General features: G+C 43.6%; 1 protein-coding gene across 1 annotated transcript; it reads left to right on the top strand.

Moving 5' to 3' along the window:
* The first annotated feature begins 20,372 nt into the window (after window positions 1–20,372).
* LOC119318563 lies at window positions 20,373–22,846 on the top strand. The gene is made up of 3 exons (XM_037593142.1): window positions 20,373–20,887; window positions 21,084–21,986; window positions 22,101–22,846. The coding sequence occupies exons 1-3, from the start codon at window positions 20,852–20,854 to the stop codon at window positions 22,611–22,613; spliced, it is 1,452 nt and encodes a 483-aa protein (XP_037449039.1). The 5' UTR covers window positions 20,373–20,851; the 3' UTR covers window positions 22,614–22,846.
* The last annotated feature ends 665 nt before the right edge of the window (window positions 22,847–23,511 follow it).

Consider the following 23,511-nt stretch of genomic DNA (forward strand, 5'->3'; position numbering starts at 1 on the left):
TTCCTTTTCTGTCACGCCAGCTGTCCAGGGGGTTTTCACTTTCCTTTTTTGGGTGTGTGCCCTACAATACTAACTAGCCAACAGGTGCTCCCTAGTCACGTCCAGAAAGGAAATATGAGAAACTATCCCAGTGTCACAAACCGCTGAATGCTTATGGAATATCTTGCTTAGGCCAGGGATGTGCATATAGTACCAATAGTTCATGGCGCGTTCCATATTTAGTACGAGCTGAACTTCTTTCCGTCGGGTACAGAGCTCGAGGCTGCCACGTCATCTCTGCATAGCCAAGATCATCGTTGCATCTTTCTCTCAGAAAATATCCTTAACCATCTGCTGCGCCAGTATGTTTCCCCGGGGGGTAATTGGTATGTTTGTTCATTTCCGCGGTATCCACAGGTTGTTCCACACATTAAGAGCTAGTTTGGTTGCAAGGTAAACAATAGGGTAGCAAACCCCAGTCAGGGGATTTTCTAGGGCAGATGAAATCCCCTTCCATCATAGGCGATATTTCCCAAATTTATGTTGCACCCTCTGTTCCTAAATATATGACGTTTTGGTAGTTCTTTGATGGTTCAAATTAAACTACCAAAACGTCATATTTTTAGGAATGGAGGGAATATGTCATTTGGTCTCTAGGTGGAGATCGATCGCGAGAGAAGCGGAGGCGTGGGTTTTCTCCCTGACCTCTGGAGCCATAGATTGCTCTCCCAGGGAAAGGTGGCAGATCGGACCAGAAAGTCTTCAGCTTTCAAGGTGACATAATGCCCTGGACTTTGTAATAAGATAGTTGATGCCCTTGTGCAGTTTGGTGCAAAGATGGTGGTTGAATCCCAAGTCGTATGGCCAGACGACGCTCCTACCTTAGCGCATTCTTTGGTTGCCGATGATTTTGTGCGGCCCTTTGGTTAATGGAATGATCCAATTTCCAGCTCAAAAAAGTGTTCAACACAACACCTCATAGCTTTAGGCTCATAAGTGCAACCATATTCATATCTGCAACCTTTAAAGCAATTTTGAAGCACTTTGTAATTTTTATTTGAGACCACAGAGGCTATGCATAAACATCCTCACAAAAAAAACTATGCATAAACTGTCACTGTCTACGGCCTTTCTTCAATTTCATTCACATAAAGATAATGTAATTTTGATAGACATTTGCATTACAATTTGCTTTAAGTACCACATAATCAAACTTGAATATTATCCAAATGAGAAATTTACACGCGATTTTATTTCACCACCTTCCACCATTTGAAAGCAAACTTTCAAGAACGTCCACTTCTACTTGTGATGAATCTGCAGGCAACTACTCCGTACTACTTCTACATTTCAGGGCTGTTTGGCAACTCTCTGCTCTGAAGTCGGCCTTACAAGTTCAGTGCTACAGAGTGGCGCTGAAGCAAAACTCTAATCAACAGAAATATGTTCTTTCACAGTCCAGACCACTGTGAGCGCATCTGATTAACAGGTGAACAAAGAAAATCAGAACTTCGAAGCAATGACCATAGATCAAACAGAACATTGCAACCAGATTGAATGCACAAGGGCCACAGCGGATTGCAACAAATAACGCAAATCTTCACCAGAGTCAACCGGCACAAACCACAAGTAGACCACCAGAGTCTACCCAGCACAGAGTAAGTACACGCAACCAGAGTGAACAAGCAGAGATAACGAGTACACACCACCAGTACACACTACATAACAGTATCACCAACTGTTCAATAAACAGCCGACAGGCTAAGGCAAGAGTTGACACATGGGAGGTCTACTGGGAAGGACTTCATCTAGAGGATCTGCAAAAGAAACAAGATATGTCAAAAACAGGCAAGACCTCCAAACAATTTTCTGAAGAGGTGGCAAAAATAGTACAGATTTATAAAAGAACAAAGCTTACATAGCAAAACTTCACAGGTGGCCATTCGTCTACTTGTCAGACTCACCATCTTCAGCCTCACTGTTTGTCATCTCTGTATGACAAGAATTACATTAGATATAGCAGAAAGATTAAGAAACTGAATGTTGCATAAGACCAAAAAAACTATATCATACCTTCAAGCAAGTCCTCGAACAAATCAGCGACTTCCTCTGCACCAACTCCAGCCTCCTCTTCCACAGCATCATCAAAAAATGCAAAAGCATTCTGACCAAAAGCCAAGACAAATAGGTCCTCGCCTATAGCATCCTCATCCTCATCAGAAGGCACACCAAAGGCGGCGGCGGCAGTTGCGGCGGCGGTGGCGGCGCGAATAAGCTTACCTGTAATATTGGTTGTCGGATAACAGCTCAGCAAATTAACAGGTAGAGAAGTTCACTCAACAGAAAATGACTATGCAACAAAGTAGAATGCGTTAACTTCCACGATACATTACAAACCACAGACTACGGGAATATGTTATCTAATAAAATTATCAATAGAAGAATAGAAAGCATTTTATTGTAACTCTGCACAGCACAGAAGATTAAGCCAACAACGTATAATACCTCCCATTCCACACTACATTGCACAGGCAGACTGACCGCCATTCCAATGTAAAGAAACTTATCACAATGGTCATTAAGTAGACTGCATTATTACATTTTAATGCTAAGCAGCACAGGAAAACTGGACTGATGCGTTCGAACCACTAGTCAGATGTAAATGAAAAAAATTCACTTAACAAGAAAGGATATCAGTATTGTCCAAAACATATGAAAAAGAGTTGGACCCCAAAAAAAGAGACTAAACAACAAAGTAGAACGCGATAAAACTATCAAAGTGAGCATTGCAAAATAGTAAGCATTTTACTTTTAATTTGCACAGCACAGAAGATTAAGCTAACGAAGTCGAACGCTTCATAGATTCCCCAATACAACGCACAAGCAGACTATGAACACGATTCCAATGTAAACAGCCTATGACAATGGGCATTCAATAGAATGAACTATATTTGAATACACAACACAGGAGAACTTGAGGGAATGCATTTGAAAACTAATCAGATGCATATCATCACATCTCACAACCTCTAATCTTGGAAGACAAACCTCTAGTTTGGGGCGTGTTAAAGTTTTCAAGGGCATAAACATAAGACAGTCAATCAAGCTTAATGACTCAAAATTGTAAGGACACTTACGGCATTGGCGGTTTTTACGGAACTTCTGGTTGACCTTTTTCCTTAGCGTGAACTTGACGACGAGGTACGGGGCGGGCGATCATAGAGTGAGTCTGGATTGGAAATGAAAATTCAGATACTGCAGTCAGCAATCAACAGATAATGTGATAAAATCATCAAAGTGATGATCAAATACTTAATTGAGACGCAGATTTACATGGTAATAACTGAATTTAGAATTAAGAAACTCGAATATTGCAATGCTAGAGTTAATAGGATAGATGGATAAATTAAAAGAAACACAGGTCATGTTCTAGTATCCAACAGTAGCTAACTCTCTAAAAATAATAAGTAAATAGTTCAGAAGCAAGTGTAGGTCAAATTCACTCAACGTACCATGTATAGAAGCTAAATTCTAGAAATGAGTGATCAGGCAAGACATGCACAGGCCAAAAGTTTCAATTAAGCATCAAACTGTACTAATAGAGCAAATAAACCATAAGTGTGTATATATATACTGACTAAATTGTAAGTGGAGAATTATGAAGATGAGGCCGAATGCCTCAATTATCAACCCATTAACAGCTAACATAACCAACCCTAGCACTAGATGAAATGCTGCAGTAGTCAGTTGGGGAATTATGTCAAGGTAACATACTAACTGAAATGCTAGAACTTGACAGATGATGTGGCATACTAAATTGTACGATCAACCCTACCAAGAAAAGGGCCCAAATAACATGAGAGGGTCAAAAGAAGTTAATCCCGCAGTTAGAAATTAGCAGATAATGTGATAAATCATCCAAGAGATGATCAAATACTTGATTTAGAAGCAGATTTTCATGGTAGAGTTAACAGAACAGATGAATCATTTAAAAGAAACATCATAGGTCATGTTCTAGTATCCAACAGTAGTTAGCTTGTAAGTGAATAGTGCAGAAGCAAGTATAGGTCAAAAATTTCAAAGTTAACTCTACAAATGAGCAAACAGGCAAAACATGGACCTCTTAAGCATACTAATTCAAACGCTAGAACTTGACAGATGATGTAGCATACTAAATGGAACGAACAGAAATCAAGCCCCTACCAAGCAAAGGGACCAGATTACATGAGAGGGTCAAGACCCCAAGGACCAGTATTGTGTTCGGGGATTTCAAATTTTAACCCTACAAATGAGCGATCAGGCAAGAAATGGACCACTTAAGCATACTAATTCAAACACTAGAATTCGACAGATGGTGTAGCCTGCTAAACTGAATGAACAGGAATCAAACTCCTACCAAGCAATGGTACCAAAATACATAAGAGGGTCATCAAAACCCTAGGACCAATAGTGTGTTGGGGGATTCCATTGAGATAGCTGGTGAGGTGAAATCTATTCAAATTTTAACTCTAGAAATGAGTGATAAGGCAAGACATGGACCACTTAAGCATACTAGTTTTAACTCTAGAACTCGACAGATGATTTAGCATGCCAAATGGAACCAACAGGAATCGAACCCTAACAAGCAAGGGCCCGGATTACATGAGAAGGTCATCAAAACCCTAGGACCAGAATTGTGTTGGGGGAATAGATGATGAGCCCTGCTCCGGTGCTCCCCCCTAACCTAATTTCGGAGGGGTATTTTTATCCCCGTGAATTTGTTTTTTTCCTGGCCCGCCGCAGCCCAGATCCAAGCCCTGTCTAGCCCTGTATGACCCAGACCGTATACGTACATTACCCTGGTCCGGAAAAAAACATCACACGACCCCACGTCCACGTAAGACCTGCCGAATCCAATCATTCACGTGAGCAGCTCAATCAATCTATGAATCATTTAAAAGAAACATCATAGGTCATGTTCTAGTATCCAACAGTAGTTAGCTTGTAAGTGAATAGAACACAAGCAAGTATAGGTCAAAAATTTCAAAGTTAACTCTATAAATGAGCAAACAGGCAAAACATGGACCTCTTAAGCATACTAATTCAAACGCTAGAACTTGACAGATGATGTAGCATACTAAATGGAACGAACAGAAATCAAGCCCCTACCAAGCAAAGGGACCAGATTACATGAGAGGGTCAAGACCCCAAGGACCAGTATTGTGTTCGGGGATTTCAAATTTTAACCCTACAAATGAGCGATCAGGCAAGAAATGGACCACTTAAGCATACTAATTCAAACACTAGAATTCGACAGATGGTGTAGCCTGCTAAACTGAATGATCAGGAATCAAACTCCTACCAAGCAATGGTACCAAAATACATAAGAGGGTCATCAAAACCCTAGGACCAATAGTGTGTTGGGGGATTCCATCGAGATAGCTGGTGAGGTGAAATCTATTCAAATTTTAACTCTAGAAATGAGTGATAAGGCAAGACATGGACCACTTAAGCATACTAGTTTTAACTCTAGAACTCGACAGATGATTTAGCATGCCAAATGGAACCAACAGGAATCGAACCCTAACAAGCAAGGGCCCGGATTACATGAGAGGGTCATCAAAACCCTAGGACCAGAATTGTGTTGGGGGAATAGATGATGAGCCCTGCTCCGGTGCTCCCCCCTAACCTAATTTTGGAGGGGTATTTTTATCCCCGTGAATTTGTTTTTTTCCTGGCCCGCCGCAGCCCAGATCCAAGCCCTGTCTAGCCCTGTATGACCCAGACCGTATACGTACATTACCCTGGTCCGGAAAAAAACATCACACGACCCCACGTCCACGTAAGACCTGCCGAATCCAATCATTCACGTGAGCAGCTCAATCAATCTATGAATCATTTAAAAGAAACATCATAGGTCATGTTCTAGTATCCAACAGTAGTTAGCTTGTAAGTGAATAGTACACAAGCAAGTATAGGTCAAAAATTTCAAAGTTAACTCTATAAATGAGCAAACAGGCAAAACATGGACCTCTTAAGCATACTAATTCAAAACGCTAGAACTTGACAGATGATGTAGCATACTAAATGGAACGAACAGAAATCAAGCCCCTACCAAGCAAAGGGACCAGATTACATGAGAGGGTCAAGACCCCAAGGACCAGTATTGTGTTCGGGGATTTCAAATTTTAACCCTACAAATGAGCGATCAGGCAAGAAATGGACCACTTAAGCATACTAATTCAAACACTAGAATTCGACAGATGGTGTAGCCTGCTAAACTGAATGAACATGAATCAAACTCCTACCAAGCAATGGTACCAAAATACATAAGAGGGTCATCAAAACCCTAGGACCAATAGTGTGTTGGGGGATTCCATCGAGATAGCTGGTGAGGTGAAATCTATTCAAATTTTTACTCTAGAAATGAGTGATAAGGCAAGACATGGACCACTTAAGCATACTAGTTTTAACTCTAGAAATCGACAGATGATTTAGCATGCCAAATGGAACCAACAGGAATCGAACCCTAACAAGCAAGGGCCCGGATTACATGAGAGGGTCATCAAAACCCTAGGACCAGAATTGTGTTGGGGGAATAGATGATGAGCCCTGCTCCGGTGCTCCCCCCTAACCTAATTTCGGAGGGGTATTTTTATCCCCGTGAATTTGTTTTTTTCCTGGCCCGCCGCAGCCCAGATCCAAGCCCTGTCTAGCCCTGTATGACCCAGACCGTATACGTACATTACCCTGGTCTGGAAAAAAACATCACACGACCCCACGTCCACGTAAGACCTGCCGAATCCAATCATTCAGCGAGCAGCTCAATCAATCTATGAATCATTTAAAAGAAACATCATAGGTCATGTTCTAGTATCCAACAGTAGTTAGCTTGTAAGTGAATAGTACAGAAGCAAGTATAGGTCAAAAATTTCAAAGTTAACTCTACAAATGAGCAAATAGGCAAAACATGGACCTCTTAAGCATACTAATTCAAACGCTAGAACTTGACAGATGATGTAGCATACTAAATGGAACGAACAGAAATCAAGCCCCTACCAAGCAAAGGGACCAGATTACATGAGAGGGTCAAGACCCCAAGGACCAGTATTGTGTTCGGGGATTTCAAATTTTAACCCTACAAATGAGCGATCAGGCAAGAAATGGACCACTTAAGCATACTAATTCAAACACTAGAATTCGACAGATGGTGTAGCCTGCTAAACTGAATGAACAGGAATCAAACTCCTACCAACCAATGGTACCAAAATACATAAGAGGGTCATCAAAACCCTAGGACCAGTAGTGTGTTGGGGGATTCCATCGAGATAGCTGGTGAGGTGAAATCTATTCAAATTTTAACTCTAGAAATGAGTGATAAGGCAAGACATGGACCACTTAAGCATACTAGTTTTAACTCTAGAACTCGACAGATGATTTAGCATGCCAAATGGAACCAACAGGAATCGAACCCTAACAAGCAAGGGCCCGGATTACATGAGAGGGTCATCAAAACCCTAGGACCAGAATTGTGTTGGGGGAATAGATGATGAGCCCTGCTCCGGTGCTCCCCCCTAACCTAATTTCGGAGGGTTATTTTTATCCCCGCGAATGTGTTTTTTTCCTGGCCCGCCGCAGCCCAGATCCAAGCCCTGTCTAGCCCTGTATGACCCAGACCGTATACGTACATTACCCTGGTCCGGAAAAAAACATCACACGACTCCACGTCCACGTAAGACCTACCGAATCCAATCATTCACGCGAGCAGCTCAATCAATCTCGCGAGCATTGACGCAGCTCCATAAGTCACGTAGTAGATCTCCACCGGCGGCAATCTCGTCGCCGGCGATCTCGTCGGACAACGGGCGCGACAACATCGTGAATCTCCAACGATCGCGCACAGCTACCGCATCCCGCGTCCCCCCTCTAGTCTCGCTCGCGGCAACATCGAACAAACTGCCGCCGCGCCAGTGGCAGTGGTTAACCTAGCGGAGCAGGTAACCTAGCTACCCGGCGGCGCATGCGATCGTGGATCTTGTTCCGGTAGTGCTGCTCCTCGTGATCTGGGTTCATATAGCGTCGGTTGCCGTCGGCTGTGCGCACCATGGGGATCGTTATTTGATGTGGCGGCTAACCTAGGTATCCGGCGGCAGAGGTAATCACAGATCTAGCTAGGTTTTGAGATCGTGCAGTTCCTCGCGATTGAAAGTGATCACGACGGGTGTCGTGGCCATCTTCCTTACTAAGTTTGGCAGATCTGAACGGCCCCGGTTGCGGTTGTTTACATAACATCCGTGATCGTGTGCTATGTGTTTTATATTTCATCATTGATAATGTTTGCACATGTGATGATACATATTATTGGTTGTAGGAAATGGCGGACGAGGAGTTAACTGATATCATGGTAGACATGGAGTTTGGAGAACTGATGAAAGACTGGATAGAAGATTGGTCAGATGATGAAAATTCAGATCGTGAAGATCGGTCAGAGAATGGGAACGAATGGGACGATCTTAATGTGAGTGGCATTGTCATGTTGTAATTTTTTGGTGGCATCCGACAACATTAAATCTTTGTGTTGAAAATTTATAGATCGATGAGCAAAGAATGAGTGAGGTATGTGTGTAATCAATGTTATATGGAAGTAAGTAATGTTAAACCATAGAAATCTGTTTTCATGGCTATGGTTTGATTGTGTAGGTGACACAATATGATGGGGCAAAGAATGTCCAAGATACTGCCTGTGCAGATGATAAGGGGATATGTTCATGCAGATAATGGAAATGACCTTTACGTCTCACGATGCTGCGTATGATTTCTACAACAGCTATGCTAGAGATAATGGTTTCAGCATTAGAAAGAACAAGGTCAGGTATAGCTAGGTTTCCAAGATGGCTAGGATGGCCCATGCTTTTCCTTTTGTTTATTTTGTTCCTTTTCCTTCACTTTACATAAAAATTACCTGAGCACTCAAAAAATAACATAAAAATTACATGACCCCTCAAATAATAACATACCAAAAATTCAAAAGGTATTTTTATCAAACACATATTTTTGAATATTTATATTTTCTTTTCTTATAAATAAGTGACATTTTCAAATTCTAATAAGTAGGGTAATATAACTTTATTACAAAATAAAGTAGATCTTATTTCAAATTCCTTTTTTTTTGCACACATTATTTTTAACTAGTATTACATTACTCTTCTAAATTTACATTTAATTCCTTCACACTTTGATGATGGAATATTTGCTCTCTAATTGCAACATAGGTTCAAATGATGGAACATTTGATCGTTTTGCTTATTCAAATTATGCGTTGATGGAATGTGTGAGGATGAACAATTATCAGTAACTTTACTAAACCCCATGTACTATAATTCATGATAGCCATTTTGGAACATTGCCACATTCAATATTTGGTATAATTGGCACATGGGCACAGCATGTTGCACTTGCCCACAGCATAGACAAGTGTTGCAGCATGTCTCAAGCAACACTGAAGCGCCATTTGTGATCATTGCACCATCGAAACAACAACTAAACATGAAGGAAGCATTCACCACCAATAAAGTTAAGGCCATACATATATAGATAGCATTCTAGGTTACCACCATAGGTAGCAGGCAGTTCACAGCGGATCCAGTTCAAACACACAATACATTACATTACATTACATTAATATAGCTAGTTTCCAAGCAGTTCAGACCCAGATGCAGCTTTCCAAAAGTAAAACATCATCAAATATACTGATGATGAGTACGACTTCCAGTTTCCGATGATCAGCATGATGTACGACTAGAGGTCAGGGTTTCTCAGGACCTTCAGGAGGGCAGAATGCTGAGCCATGATCTTGAACTCATGACTGGAGATCGATGTAGCCCGGCAATGTTCCATCAGATGCTCCAGTAGGGGCAGCGGTACTTTTCATTCCTCTAGTTGTAGTACTTACTAGGTCCTTGGGCCCTGATCTTCAACACCTCCTTCTCTTCAAAGGACTCGACGTTCCCCTCGACCACATCATCTCCAGATTCATACTGCACACATTAATGACTGACATTAATACATTATGCATTCAAAAACTATAAACACATAATACTAACTCAATGCAGAAATAACATTTCAACTAGGCCTTACCTCGTACGACTCATCTTCATCAGACTCATATGGGTAGAACCCAGTTTTGTCCCACTTCCTCTTGTTGCCCACAAGATCCTCCTCCTGCTGCTATATTGTCAAACAAGCACATCAATTACAATGAATTGAATTGCAGTTCACAGAATGTCATTACAAACAAAATTGTGAATGTGAACCACATTTGTATGTTGCAAGTGACCAAATGCTTTCCTTATAAATACAGAATCTAAGCAATCAATCAACAGACAAATGATGTCCTTCATAAATGCTAATGAAAATGCAAGCTGGATTCTTGACATTCCCTGGATTAACCCAACACTTTTCTTTTGAGGGAATTCCCCCCACACTACTTAATGGAAACATATAGTATATTTTGTCGCTAGGATCCTGTCTTGGAATGTTTACTTCACACTTTACATATAGTATATACTAATTACAGAAGCCAACTACAAATTTTAATATGCACAAATTACTGTTTTGGGATAATGCAGCAAAGCTCCTACACATATTAACATAATGCAGTAGTTAATTAGGTACAACTTCAACTATAAATGCATACATCTCCAACAAACATCTAAAATTTCATTACTTACCTAAACAACAACAAATTATACTATAGATGAATCTTGTATCATCTAAATCAATTCATTGGCACATCTTAATTAATGCATTCCAAATCAAATATGTTTCCATCCAGTATCATTGAACCACAGATCAAATCAAATAATCATAAATGTCAGCAGCATTGAACTACAGATCTAATAATCATAAGTTGATGTGAGACTATCTTCCCCTCTTTTTGTCTTCTCCACAACCACCACTCTATTCCATATATAGTGCTATATCCATGGCTCACGCTCATGTATTGCGTGAAGATCGAAAAAGTTTTGAAAATGTTAAAGTATGAAACAATTGCTTAGCTTGTCATCGGGGTTGTGCATGATTTAAATACTTTGTGTGGTGAAGATAGAGCATAGCCAGACTATATGATTTTGTAGGGATAACTTTCTTTGGCCATGTTATTTTGAGAAGACATAATTGCTTTGTTAGTATGCTTGAAGTATTATTATTTTTATGTCAACATGAACTTTTTCTTGAATCTTTCGAATCTGAATATTCATACCACAATTAATAAGATTTGCATTGAAATTATGCCAAGTAGCACTCCGCATCAAAAATTCTCTTTTTATCATTTACCTACTCGAGGACGAGCAGGAATTAAGCTTGGGGATGCCTGATACGTCTCCAACATATCTATAATTTTTGATTGCTCCATGCTATATTATCTACTGTTTTGGACTATATTGGGCTTTATTTTCCACTTTTATATTATTTTTGGGACTAACCTATTAACCGGAGGCCCAGCCCAGAATTGTTGTTTTTTGCCTATTTCAGTGTTTCGAAGAAACGGAATATCAAACGGAGTCCAAACGGAATGAAACCTTCGGGAACGTGATTTTCTCACCGAACATGATCCAGGAGACTTGGACCCTACGCCAAGGCATCAGAGAGGTGGTCACGAGGGTGGGGGTGCCCCCCTAGGGCGCGCCCCCCTGCCTCGTGGGCCCCTCGGAGCTCCACCAACGTACTTCTTCCTCCTATATATACCTACGTACCCCCAAACAATCAGAACAGGAGCCAAAAACCTAATTCCACCGCCGCAACTTTCTGTATCCACGAGATCCCATCTTGGGGCCTGTTCCGGAGCTCCGCCGGAGAGGGTCGTCATCACGGAGGGCTTCTACATCATCATAGCCCCTCCGATGAAGTGTGAGTAGTTTACCTCCGACCTTCGGGTCCATAGTTAGTAGCTAGATGGCTTCTTCTCTCTTTTTGGATCTCAATACAAAGTTCTCCCCCTCTCTCGTGGATATCTATTCGATGTAATCTTGTTTTTGCGGTGTGTTTGTTGAGATCGATGAATTGTGGGTTTATGATCAAGTCTATCTATGAATAATATTTGAATCTTCTCTGAATTCTTTTATGTATGATTGGTTATCTTTGCAAGTCTCTTCGAATTATCAGTTTGGTTTGGCCTACTAGATTGGTTTTTCTTGCCATGGGAGAAGTGCTTAGCTTTGGGTTCGATCTTGCGGTGTCCTTTCCCAGTGATAGAAGGTGCATCAAGGCACGTATTGCATCGTTGCCATCGAGGATAACAAGATGGGGTTTATTTCATATTGCATGAATTTATCTCTCTACATCATGTCATCTTGCTTAAAGTGTTACTCTGTTTTTAACTTAATACTCTAAATGCATGTTGGATAGCGGTCGATGGGTGGAGTAATAGTAGTAGATGCAGAATCGTTTCGGTCTACTTGTCATGGATGTGATGCCTATATACATGATCATGCCTAGATATTCTCATAACTATGCTCAATTCTGTCAATTGCTCAACAGTAATTTGTTCACCCACCGTAGAATACTTATGCTCTTGAGAGAAGCCACTAGTGAAACCTATGGCCCCCGGGTCTATTCTCATCATATCAATCTCCATCACTTTAATCTTGTTTTGCTTTTTTCCTTGTCTTTTACTTTTCACTTTGCATCTCTATACCAAAAATACCAAAAATATTATATCTATCAGATCTCACTCTCATAAGGTACCATGAAGGGATGATAACCCCTAATCGCGTTGGTTGCGAGTAGCTACCGTTTTGTGCAGGTACGAGGGACTTGAGCGTGGCCTCCTACTGGATTGATACCTTGGTTCTCAAAAACTGAGGGGAATACTTACGCTACTCTGCTGCATCATCCTTTCCTCTTCGGGGAAATCCAACGCAAGCTCAAGAGGTAGCACCCATCTAGTGTCCTACACTACGTCCTTGTGTGCAAGGACAATGCACCAAAAACTAACACTTCTCACACTCTTCCTCTAGTGTTTTCTTCTCTTTTGCAGGAATTTCACGATGTTTTCCCCGACGAGCTACCTTCGGGACTACCTCCACTACGAGGCATTGAGCACCGCATCGACCTCATCCCCGGAGCACCACTTCCGAACAAAGCTCCCTACCGCGTCAACCCTGAAGAAACCAAAGAAATACAAAGGCAAGTAAAGCATCTCATAGACCATGGACATGTGCGTGAAAGTTTGAGCGCTTGTGTCGTCCCGGTCATTCTTGTGCCAACGCGAGACGATAGCTTTCGCATGTGCTCCGATTGTAGACCTATCAATGCTATCACCGTTCGTTATAGGTATCCCATTCCACGCCTTGACGATATGCTTGATGAACTTAGTGGTGCCACTATATTTTCCAAAATTGATCTTAAGAGTGGTTACTATCAAATCCGCATACAAGAGGGTGATGAATGGAAAACCGCCTTCAAAACCAAGTTTGGATTGTATGAGTGGTTAGTCATGCCTATGGGTCTATCGGAAGCACCGGGTACTTTTATGCGTCTTATGAATCATGTCTTTCGCCCTTACATTGGTATATTTGTTGTGGTCTACTTTGATGATATCCTTGTTTATAGCAAATCTCTTAGAGATCATGTCACCCATGTTCAAACCGTTTTGCAAACTCTTCGAAAAAACCACCTCTATGCTAATATGGAGAAATGCCTTTTTGGCATTGACAAGCTCGTTTTCTTGGGTTTTGTTATTTCCTCTAAGGGTGTTCATGTTGATGAGTCCAAGATCAATGCTATCAAGACTTGGCCACAACCAACCAATTAGCAACGAGTGCGCGGCTTTCTTGGCCTTGCGGGTTTCTATCGTCGCTTTGTGAAAGATTTTAGTACCATTGCTTCGCCTTTGAATGCTTTGAGCAAGAATAATGCACCTTTTGTTTGGGGACCATCCCAAGATACCGCTTTCAATGAGCTTAAGAATTTGCTTACTCATGCTCCCGTGCTTGCTTTACCCAACTTTGACAAACCCTTTGAGATTCATTGCGATGCTAGTGGTAATGGCATAGGAGGTGTGTTAACGCAAGAGAAGCGCCCCATAGCTTACTTTAGTGAGAAACTCTCCGGCGCGCAACTCAATTACCCCATCTATGACAAGGAGCTATATGCGTTAGTCTGCGTTTTGCATGAATGGGAACACTATCTTCGTCCTCATGAGTTTATCATTCATACTGACCATGAAACGCTCAAGTACCTTAAGGGCAAAACCAAGTTGAACAAGCGTCATGCTAAATGGAGTGAATTTATTGAGTCTTTTCCTTATGTCATCAAGTACATTAAGGGTAAGGAAAACATTGTGGCGGATGCCCTTTCTCGCATATGCATGCTTGTTACTCAACTTGAATTGGATGTCATTGGTTTTGAGCATATCAAAGAATTGTATGAGCATGATCCTACTTTTGCTACTCCTTATGCCAAGTGTTTGACGCTCAGCTCTTGGGAACGCTATTACATCAAAGATGGATATCTTATGAGAGCTAACAAACTTTGCATCCCCGAGTCTTCTCTTCGTTTTAATTTTGCAAGAATCTCATGGAGGAGGCTTAATGGGGCATTTTGGACGTGAGAAGATGTTCGCTACGCTCTCAAAGAACTACTATTGGCCCAAGATGTTTCGTGACGTCAATCGCTTCACCAACCAATGCTCTACATGTCGCAAAGCTAAGTCCAAAGATCAATCCCATGGCCTTTATATGCCTCTACCAATTCCATATAAATCTTGGGAAGACATTAGCATGGAATTTGTACTTGGTTTGCCTAGGACTAGAAATGGGAAGGATTCGGTATTTGTCGTTGTGGACCGTTTCTCAAAAATGGCACATTTCATTCCTTGCAACAAGATAGACAATGCTTCAAATGTTGCTAATCTCTTTTGTAGGGAAATATTGTGTCTACATGGAGTGCCAAAAACGATCGTCTCGGACCGCGACGTCAAGTTCCTTAGCTACTTTTGGAAGACCCTATGCGCCAAGCTCGGAATCAAGCTACTCTTCTCCATGGCGTATCATCCAAAAACCGACGGCCAAACGGAAGTTACCAACCGCACACTCTCTACTCTACTTTGAGTACTCATCAAGAAGAACATAAAGGAGTGGAAGGAGTGCCTACCTATCGCCGAGTTCGCCTACAACCGAGTAAGACACTCAACAACCGGCAAGTCCCCCCTTCGAGGTCGTCTATGGATTCAACGCATTGTCACCATTGGACATTCTTCCTCGACCACTACAAGAGCACATCAATTTGGATGCAAGTGCACGAGCGACACATCTCAAGAAGGTGCATGAAGATACAAGAAACACAATCGAGCGCCAAGTTCAACGCCCTGCGACCAAGCTCAACTTCAACAAGCAACCTATGGTCTTCAACATTGGTGATCTCGTGTCGCTACACCTTCGCAAGGACCGCTTTCCCCAAGAACACAAGTCCAAACTTCGACCACGAGCGGATGGACCCTTCAAGGTGCTCGCACTCTACAACGACAACGCTTACAAGATCGACCTCCCGCGCGACAAGTACAACATGAGCGACATCTTCAACGTCAAAGATCTCTCTCCCTTCCATGGTGATGAAGAATTTGATCCGAGGACGGATCTTCCCCAAGGGAGGGCAGATGATGCGGAGCATCCCAAGGCCATCCCCATGGACCCAACTACATCTCCTACGACACCTCTTGGACCCATGACACGAGCACGTGCAAGAGCTCTTGAAACTAAGGTGACATCTCTCCTCTCACATTTCCACTTCGATGCACATGAGACATGGCTACTACCTCATACGAACACTTTGTGCATACTCAGGTATCATGGAGAAGCTAAGGAGCAAGGAGAAGGAGAGGAGGAAGATGGATGTGAAGATGGAGAAGAAGAAGGACTGCGGAAGGAATCCCAGCCATCGGACGACCGACCGGGACCGGACGTCTGGAGCCTGAAGCAATAGCCGAGCCCCAGCGAGCGGACGTCCGGTCCGGACCGGACGAACGGTTCCCCTGTACCCGAGCCAAATGAGCGGACGACCGGCGCCAACGGACGTCCGGCGACCGGACGACCGACAGCCACCGGAAATCCGCTACACCAGCATCCGAGCCAGATTGAGCGGACGACCGGCAGCAACCGGAAGTCCGGTCTCCAGTGGACGTCCGGTCCCTGGCTGTGTCCAGTCGCGGGCTGAGGCCCATGTACCCCTTCACTTTACCCCCATTTGCACTAAGACTATAAATAGACCTCTCCCACCTCCTAGTTAGGGTTAGCAAAGGATTAGCTCATATTTTGTGTGAGAGCTTTGCTCATCCACTTGGACACCTTCTCCTCAGAGATTCGAGCCTCCACCGGAGAAGATCCCCCAAGCGGATTCAAGACCCCTTTTAGGGAAGAACTCAAGACCTCCTCACGGAGAAGACCGGCTACCCTTGTATCGTCCTTAGTTGTCCGTGGATCGTGTATCTTCTCTTATGTATTCGAGGATCTAGCACTTGTGTGACTTATTGATACGTCTCCAACGTATCTAAAAAATTTGATTGCTCCATGCTATATTATCTACTGTTTTGGACATTATTGGGCTTTATTATCCACTTTTATATTATTTTTGGGACTAACCTATTAGCCGGAGGCCCAACCCAGAATTGTTTTGTTTCCTATTTTAGGATTTCGAAGAAAAGGAATATCAAACAGAGTCCAAACGGAATGAAACCTTCGGGAACGTGATTTTTGGAACGAACAAGATCCAGGAGACTTGGACCCTACATCAAGCAACCAACAAGGAGGCCACGAGGTAGGGGCGCGCCTATCCCCCCCCCAGGCGCGCCCTCCACCCTCGTGGGCCCTCTGTTGCTCCACCTACGTACTTCTTCCTCCTATATATACCTATGTACCCCCAAACAATCAGATACGGAGCCAAAAACCTAATTCCACCGCCGTAACTTTCTGTATCCATGAGATCCCATCTTGTGGCCTGTTCCGGAGCTCCGCCCGAGGGGGCATCGATCACGGAGGGCTTCTACATCAACACCATAGCCTCTCCGATGAAGTGTGAGTAGTTTACCTCAGACCTTCGTGTCCGTAGTTATTAGCTAGATGGCTTCTTCTCTCTTTTTGGATCTCAATACAAAGTTCTCCCCCACTCTTGAGGAGATCTATTCGATATAATCTTCTTTTTGCGGTGTGTTTGTTGAGACCGATGAATTGTGAGTTTATGATCAAGTTTATCTATGAACAATATTTGAATCTTCTCTGAATTCTTTTATGTATGATTGGTTATCTTTGCAAGTCTCTTCGAATTATCAGTTTGGTTTGGCCTACTAGATTGATCTTTCTTGCAATGGGAGAAGTGCTTAGCTTTGGGTTCAATCTTACGGTGTCCTTTCCCAGTGACAGTAGGGGCATCAAGGCACGTATTGTATTGTTGACATCGAGGATAACAAGATGGGGTTTTCATCATATTGCATGAGTTTATCCCTCTACATCATGTCATCTTGCTTAAAGCGTTACTCTGTTCTTATAAACTTAATACTCTAGATGCATGTTGGATAGCGGTCGATGTGTGGAGTAATAGTAGTAGATGCAGGCAGGAGTCGGTCTACTTGTCTCGGACGTGATGCCTATATACATGATCATACCTAGATATTCTCATAACTATGCTCAATTCTGTCAATTGCTCAACAGTAATTTGTCCACCCACCGTAAAATACTTATGCTCTTGAGAGAAGCCACTAGTGAAACTTATGGCCCCCGGGTCTATCTTCATCATATTAAATCTTCTAATACTTAGTTATTTTCATTGCTTTTATTTTACTTTGCATCTTTATCATAAAAATACCAAAAAATATTATCTTATCATATCTATCAGATCTCACTCTCGTAAGTGACTGTGTAGGGATTGACAACCCCTTACCGCGTTGGTTGCGAGGATTTATTTGTTTTGTGTAGGTGCGAGGGACTCGCGCGTAGCCTCCTACTGGATTAATACCTTGGTTCTCAAAAACTGAGGGAAATACTTACGCTACTTTGCTGCACCACCCTTTCCTCTTCAATGGAGAACCAACGCAAGTGCTCAAGAGGTAGCACTTATTCGTGTTGGTTTAGTGATTCCTCTTGTGATTTCCCTCTTTTTTTCCCTTGTGTTCCTCGTGTTCTTCGCAGAACCCTCGCCTTTCGTGAAAGATCGGCCGATTAGGGTTCTACCCTACATCATTGAACATATATGGTTCTTGGTTCAGTTGGCTAGCTCGCATGAGGTGCCAGCGTGACATCGCTTGTTCATACCTCACGGTCGCATAATTTTTTGGTGTTCTTTTTTCTTTTTTGGTTTTGAAGTTGAGGGACTAAGTTTTATTGGTTTGTTTATACCTCACAACTTTTTTCACACAAAACCATGTCCACGTTAGACAAGGTCATCAAAAGCGACATTAGGGACTAAATTTGTTCGGTTTTAAAAGTTAAGGACTAAGATTTACTGAATTTGGAGTTGAGGGACCATTTCTATACTTTCAAAACATTGAGGGACAGAAATATATTTTCCTTCTTTTTTTGGTGCACGCTCATATGCCCCTCAACATCTTTATCTTCACCTCAACTTTGTCTCTCCTATTGGCCCATGAACTAATTCTCGAGGCGGCTTATCGATTTCAACTCATTGACATATATAAATTGGTAGGTTGCGACATAAGGAATAAGGAAGCGAGGTGGTACTATTTAACAGTAGTACAAACCCTTTTTGTACACAATAATGAGCTAGCGGGTTGCCTGGCCGCCACTGCAGCGGGTCGGCTGCCACTACATCTCGGCTGGATTCGACGGGCTAAGGCCCAGGTGGGCGATGCATGGTAGCAGGTATGACAAAGGAAGCGGGTGTGAAAAAAACTGTTGGCTTTAGGGCCGATGGTGGACCGCAGGTTGTTTGTCTGAAAAGTCATGAGTGTTTTTGCAAAATGTCACCACAGCACACCAATATCAATTTCTTCTATTAGTAGGTAGATATAGATATAGATGTAGATTATTCTTTAGGGGAAGATATAGATATACATTTTACCGAATTGTTAAATCCAGGTAGGTTATATTTAGTGGGCTGCATCTAAGAGCATCTCCACTCCCCCCCTAAAGAGCCCCCAAGGCCTTTTTTTTACCGTCAATGTCTAAAAATCGGCCCAGTCGCGCTCCCAGAAGTCCAAATTTCGCCGATTAGGGTTGAAATTGGCACTAGCGGATCCAGGCCGAACCCGACGCGTGGGGGAGCGCCCGGGGGAGGCGTTTTTTGCGCGAAAATCCCACGGGCCCGCCGAGTCAGCGACCAGCTGTGTCTCGTCTTCCTCATCGCCTCGTTTCTCGCGGGGAATCAATGCCAAGGCTGTCGCCGGTCAGCCTTCCATTGATTTTCCCACGGGCGGCGCAGTGATGGCCCGGCGACGCGCCATCCCCTTCCGTCACGCGTACACACACGTCTGCCGCCCCCGCGGCTATAAAAAGCCACCCCCTTCTCGTCGGTGGACACACTCTCGTTCGCCCGTAGTCCCTCTCTCCTCGCCGCCGGCCCATCCGGCCATCCCGTCTCTCTCGCCTCAACACTAGCCACCGCGAGTATGATGGGTGAGCGTTTTTCCGGCGACGGTGCGGCGGCCAACAGCTTTGGCCATCGCACCCTGAACATTGTGGGAGGCGCACCTCCTCCACGAGGCCAACTACCCGACGTCGCCGGACATGCGCGCACCGGGGCGGTGGAGGCTCAGCGTCGGAGGCGTCCCAGTCCCCCCGCAGCCCGACACCGAGCACCCCGCCTACTTCCACGACGAGATTGAGCGCGCCCGGGCCTCCCTGCCGGAGGAGGTGCGCAGTCGCCTGAAGTACGCCACCGACAACCATGCCAGATGGGTGGCGTACTTCCGCTGCCACCACGAGGAGCAGCTTGCCTCCACCAACAGCGCGCTGGTGAGGGGGCGCCACAACGCCAACGGTCGCCACCTGTGGTGGGGCGTCCCCGGGCGGACGCTGCACTTTGTCCTTGAGGGCGGCAAACAACCGCCGATCTAGTACCCGCCAGGGGTGCGGCACGGGCAGCGGCGGCGTGAAGAAGGAGGCCGACGGCGGCGGCGACTACAGCGTCTTCGGCGCGTTCTTCGGCATGTAGGAGGGGCGGCGGACGGCAGCACAGTAGTTTTTATTATGTTTTTAGTTTTGTATTTATGTTTTTAAGTTTTGATGTACAAATATCAATGAAATCGCTTAACATGTGTCGGATTTTGTCGTGTTTGGCCGAGTTTACCGAAAATATCGCCGGCATGTCCCAGGCGGTGCTCTAAGTTATCTGTAACCCTGTGTTCAAATGGGCCTATGGGGTCAAGTGTAGATTAGCCCGAGCCCAAATCTTAACAGATCCACCACAGAGCAGATACACACATGGCATCCTCTGCCAACACTTTCCCCTCCCCACCCACACATCTCCCGGCGGCGGCTACCGGCCTTGTCCCCTAAACCAGTTCGGCTCCAGATGCTACGTTCTAGACGATGATGGAAGGTCAAATATTTTCTGGAATCGGATTGGGAGAAGCAAGAGAAAGGTGCCAATTTCGTTCTGTCTTCGGATTCGAACAAGAAACGGATCAATTTCGATGTGTATTAGAAAAAGGAGTTGTTTTTATATGTCTGCCTCTCGTGAGATAATAGTAAATCGGTCGGTTTACGGATTCTGTACCGGCTTGAAGAAGATTCGGAAACCTCATCCGTCTCTGTCTTGGGAGTAGGGAGTGGGATCAGAGTTCTTTTACTAGTAGGATTGGAGGAGTCTATAACAAGTTCAGGCTGGGCGTTGACTATTCTTTCCAGATCATCGTTTCAATACTTACTTTGCTTATTGCATCGCCATGGAGCTTAATAGGGGTCGCTGCGTCCGACGTGATGTAAGTCGTTGCTTATGTTTTGTTATTATTACTCCCTCCGATCCATATTACTTGTCGCTCAAATGGATATTAGCACTAATATCCATTTGAGCGACAAGTAATATGGATTGGAGGGAGTATTATAATTTTTCATTTGATGGAAGTCGATTTATTGATCCATCATCGATGACTAATTTTTCCATCTGGCAAAATGCAGTCGAAAAGAGAAGCTAGTACCGGGGGCTCCCTAAGCGAGCTGCTTGATGAAGTACAAGCTTGTAATGGGGACAGGCTAAGCGAGCTGCCTGCTGACCTGCTGCTCAACATTCTGGAGAGGGTGGGTACGCTTGATGCAGTAAAAACTTGCATACTTTCGAGGAAAATGCAGAAGCTGCCCACTATGCTCTCACAGATCGTCATTGATCTCAGCTCTCACGATCTAGTTCAAATGAATGGTGTTGTGGCTGATGTGACAGACAAGATCCTTCGTACGAGGTCTCCGCAGATCACCATTCACAAGCTGAAGCTCAAATTTTTCCTGAGCCCTTCTCGCTGTCTCTCTATCGGCAAATCTGTTGGCGCAGCCATGGTGACGCAGAAATTGGATGCAGCCGAGTTTGAGATCTTGTCGCCAAGGGATCTCCATCTTTGCACTGATGCCTATCGCGTGCTCTTTGCTAAGCAGTTCAATAATTTTGTTCGTGATTGTCCAGATGCATTTGCTGGTCTCACACGGCTGCATTTACGGAATATGAGATTTGGTAAATCAGACATACCCATCATCCTAAGCTATTGCAAGGTGCTGGAGTCACTATCTTTCTTAATGTGTGACGCGGGGATCCGTTCGGTTCTACATGTAGAACATGCTCGACTCGTCGAGCTTGTTATCTCCTATGGAAAATTCAAAACAGTGGAGCTCAATCGCCTACCAAAGCTCAAACGGATGACCTACAATAATTGGCCCTATGATGAAAATCCATTGGTTCTTGGTGTTCTCCCTCAGCTTTCAAACCTCAGTCTTGGTGATGCATGTCTTTCTCAGAAGACCCTCAAGCTAAGCCAGCTGCTTGCTACTGTCCCTTCTGTTAGTGATCTGTCTCTGGAATTTCGAAGTGAAAAGGTACTCGCTCCGATAATCTCTATCCCATTCTCATTGTAGTAAATTATTCATCACTTGAGGATGCAATTTATGCACAGTTTGCACTCATTATTAATTTATTATTTTATCTCTCAGGTTTGGATTCAACCAGAATGCCCCAAAGCGCTTGCTCCTGTGCTTGCTAAGTTACGGTTTATTAATCTGGATAATCTTCCTGAAGAATGTGATATCTCTTGGACAATGTTCCTTCTTGAAGCTGCACCATCTGTAGAGGACCTTTCCATCACAGTATGGGATCATAAGTGCCGACAGGAGTCACAAAATAGTTACTCAACGAAAACAGATGTGAAGTGGGAACCATCTAATCCAAATTTTAAGCACAAGAATCTGGCGACGCTAACTATCTACGGCTTCCAGTCCGATGACAATTTCATGGGATATGTCAGGCGTGTCATGGAAGCTGCGGTGAACATCAAGAAGGTGTCTCTGCATGACAGGAAGGTGTGCACGCTTTGCACTGACAAGTTTCCCCATGCTGACGCTCGTCCTTCAAGCTATCCTCAAACCAGCGTGCAGAAGGATTCATTGAGGAAGATCACAGAGGCATCCTCGGAGGCTTCTCGGGCTGTGATTCAGTTCAGCTCGTAAGGTCAAAGTCTTCATAAATCAATAAGTCATTCATGGCATCGCCATGATCTATCCTCTAGGAAGGAGTTCCCGAACTCCAAAATCCGTTGGTAGTCGTCAGCGCCATTGCTTTTCTGCTGAACCCGAGCCTGTGTCGTAGCCTAATTGGCTACATATGTATTTGTTGGAACATCTCATTTATAATCAAAATAAGCACGACTACCCGTGCTCATGTGCCTTGTTGTAAGTGCTCATTTGTGAGAAGGTGGTGCAGCAAGTGCTTTTGTTGAGTAAAGTCAATATTCAGTATGAATATTGTTCAGTTTGAATAAAGTCAATATTCTGTAATAAGTGTTTATGTTGAATAACGTCAGTATGAATAAAGTCAATATTCAGGAACAAGTGTTTATGTTGAATAACGTCAGTTTGAATAAAGTCAATAATTGAATAAAGTGCAGTAAGTGCGATGAGGTACATGCAGTGGCCGTCCCTGGTGGACTGGTGGCCAGCTCCGGCGCAGTTTGTGCATCCATTGGTTGCTCCGGCGTGGTGACGTTGTGGTGCTCGGCGCTCCATTGGTTGGAGAAATTTGCAACAATGGATCGGATCATCATCGGAATCGAGTGCGCCCGGTGTCGGGTTCCAGTTGGTTAATTAGGTTTTTCATATCCTCCAATAATTGCTATGGTTTTGTACTCCCTCCGTCCGGGTGTATAAGTCATTCGCGTAGTTCTAGGTCATCGATTTGAGGAATTAAATATGTGTTATATGTCATGAAAAGTATATCACTAGATTTCCACGCGGATGTAGTTTCTAAATATATTTTTTTTGTCACATATAATACATATTTAGATAGTTAAATTATCGACCTAGAACTACGCGAATGACTTATACACCGGGACGGAGGTAGTAGTTAGCA

Source organism: Triticum dicoccoides, chromosome 6A (genome assembly GCF_002162155.2).
Source record: "Triticum dicoccoides isolate Atlit2015 ecotype Zavitan chromosome 6A, WEW_v2.0, whole genome shotgun sequence".
Taxonomy (NCBI): domain Eukaryota; kingdom Viridiplantae; phylum Streptophyta; class Magnoliopsida; order Poales; family Poaceae; genus Triticum; species Triticum dicoccoides.

Coding starts and splice junctions, on each gene's coding strand:
- LOC119318563 (XM_037593142.1), top strand. CDS start 20,852: ATGGAGCTTAATAGGGGTCGCTGCGTCCGACGTGAT. Junction 20,888..21,083: donor GTCGCTGCGTCCGACGTGAT/GTAAGTCGTTGC, acceptor GGCAAAATGCAG/TCGAAAAGAGAAGCTAGTAC. Junction 21,987..22,100: donor TGGAATTTCGAAGTGAAAAG/GTACTCGCTCCG, acceptor TTTATCTCTCAG/GTTTGGATTCAACCAGAATG.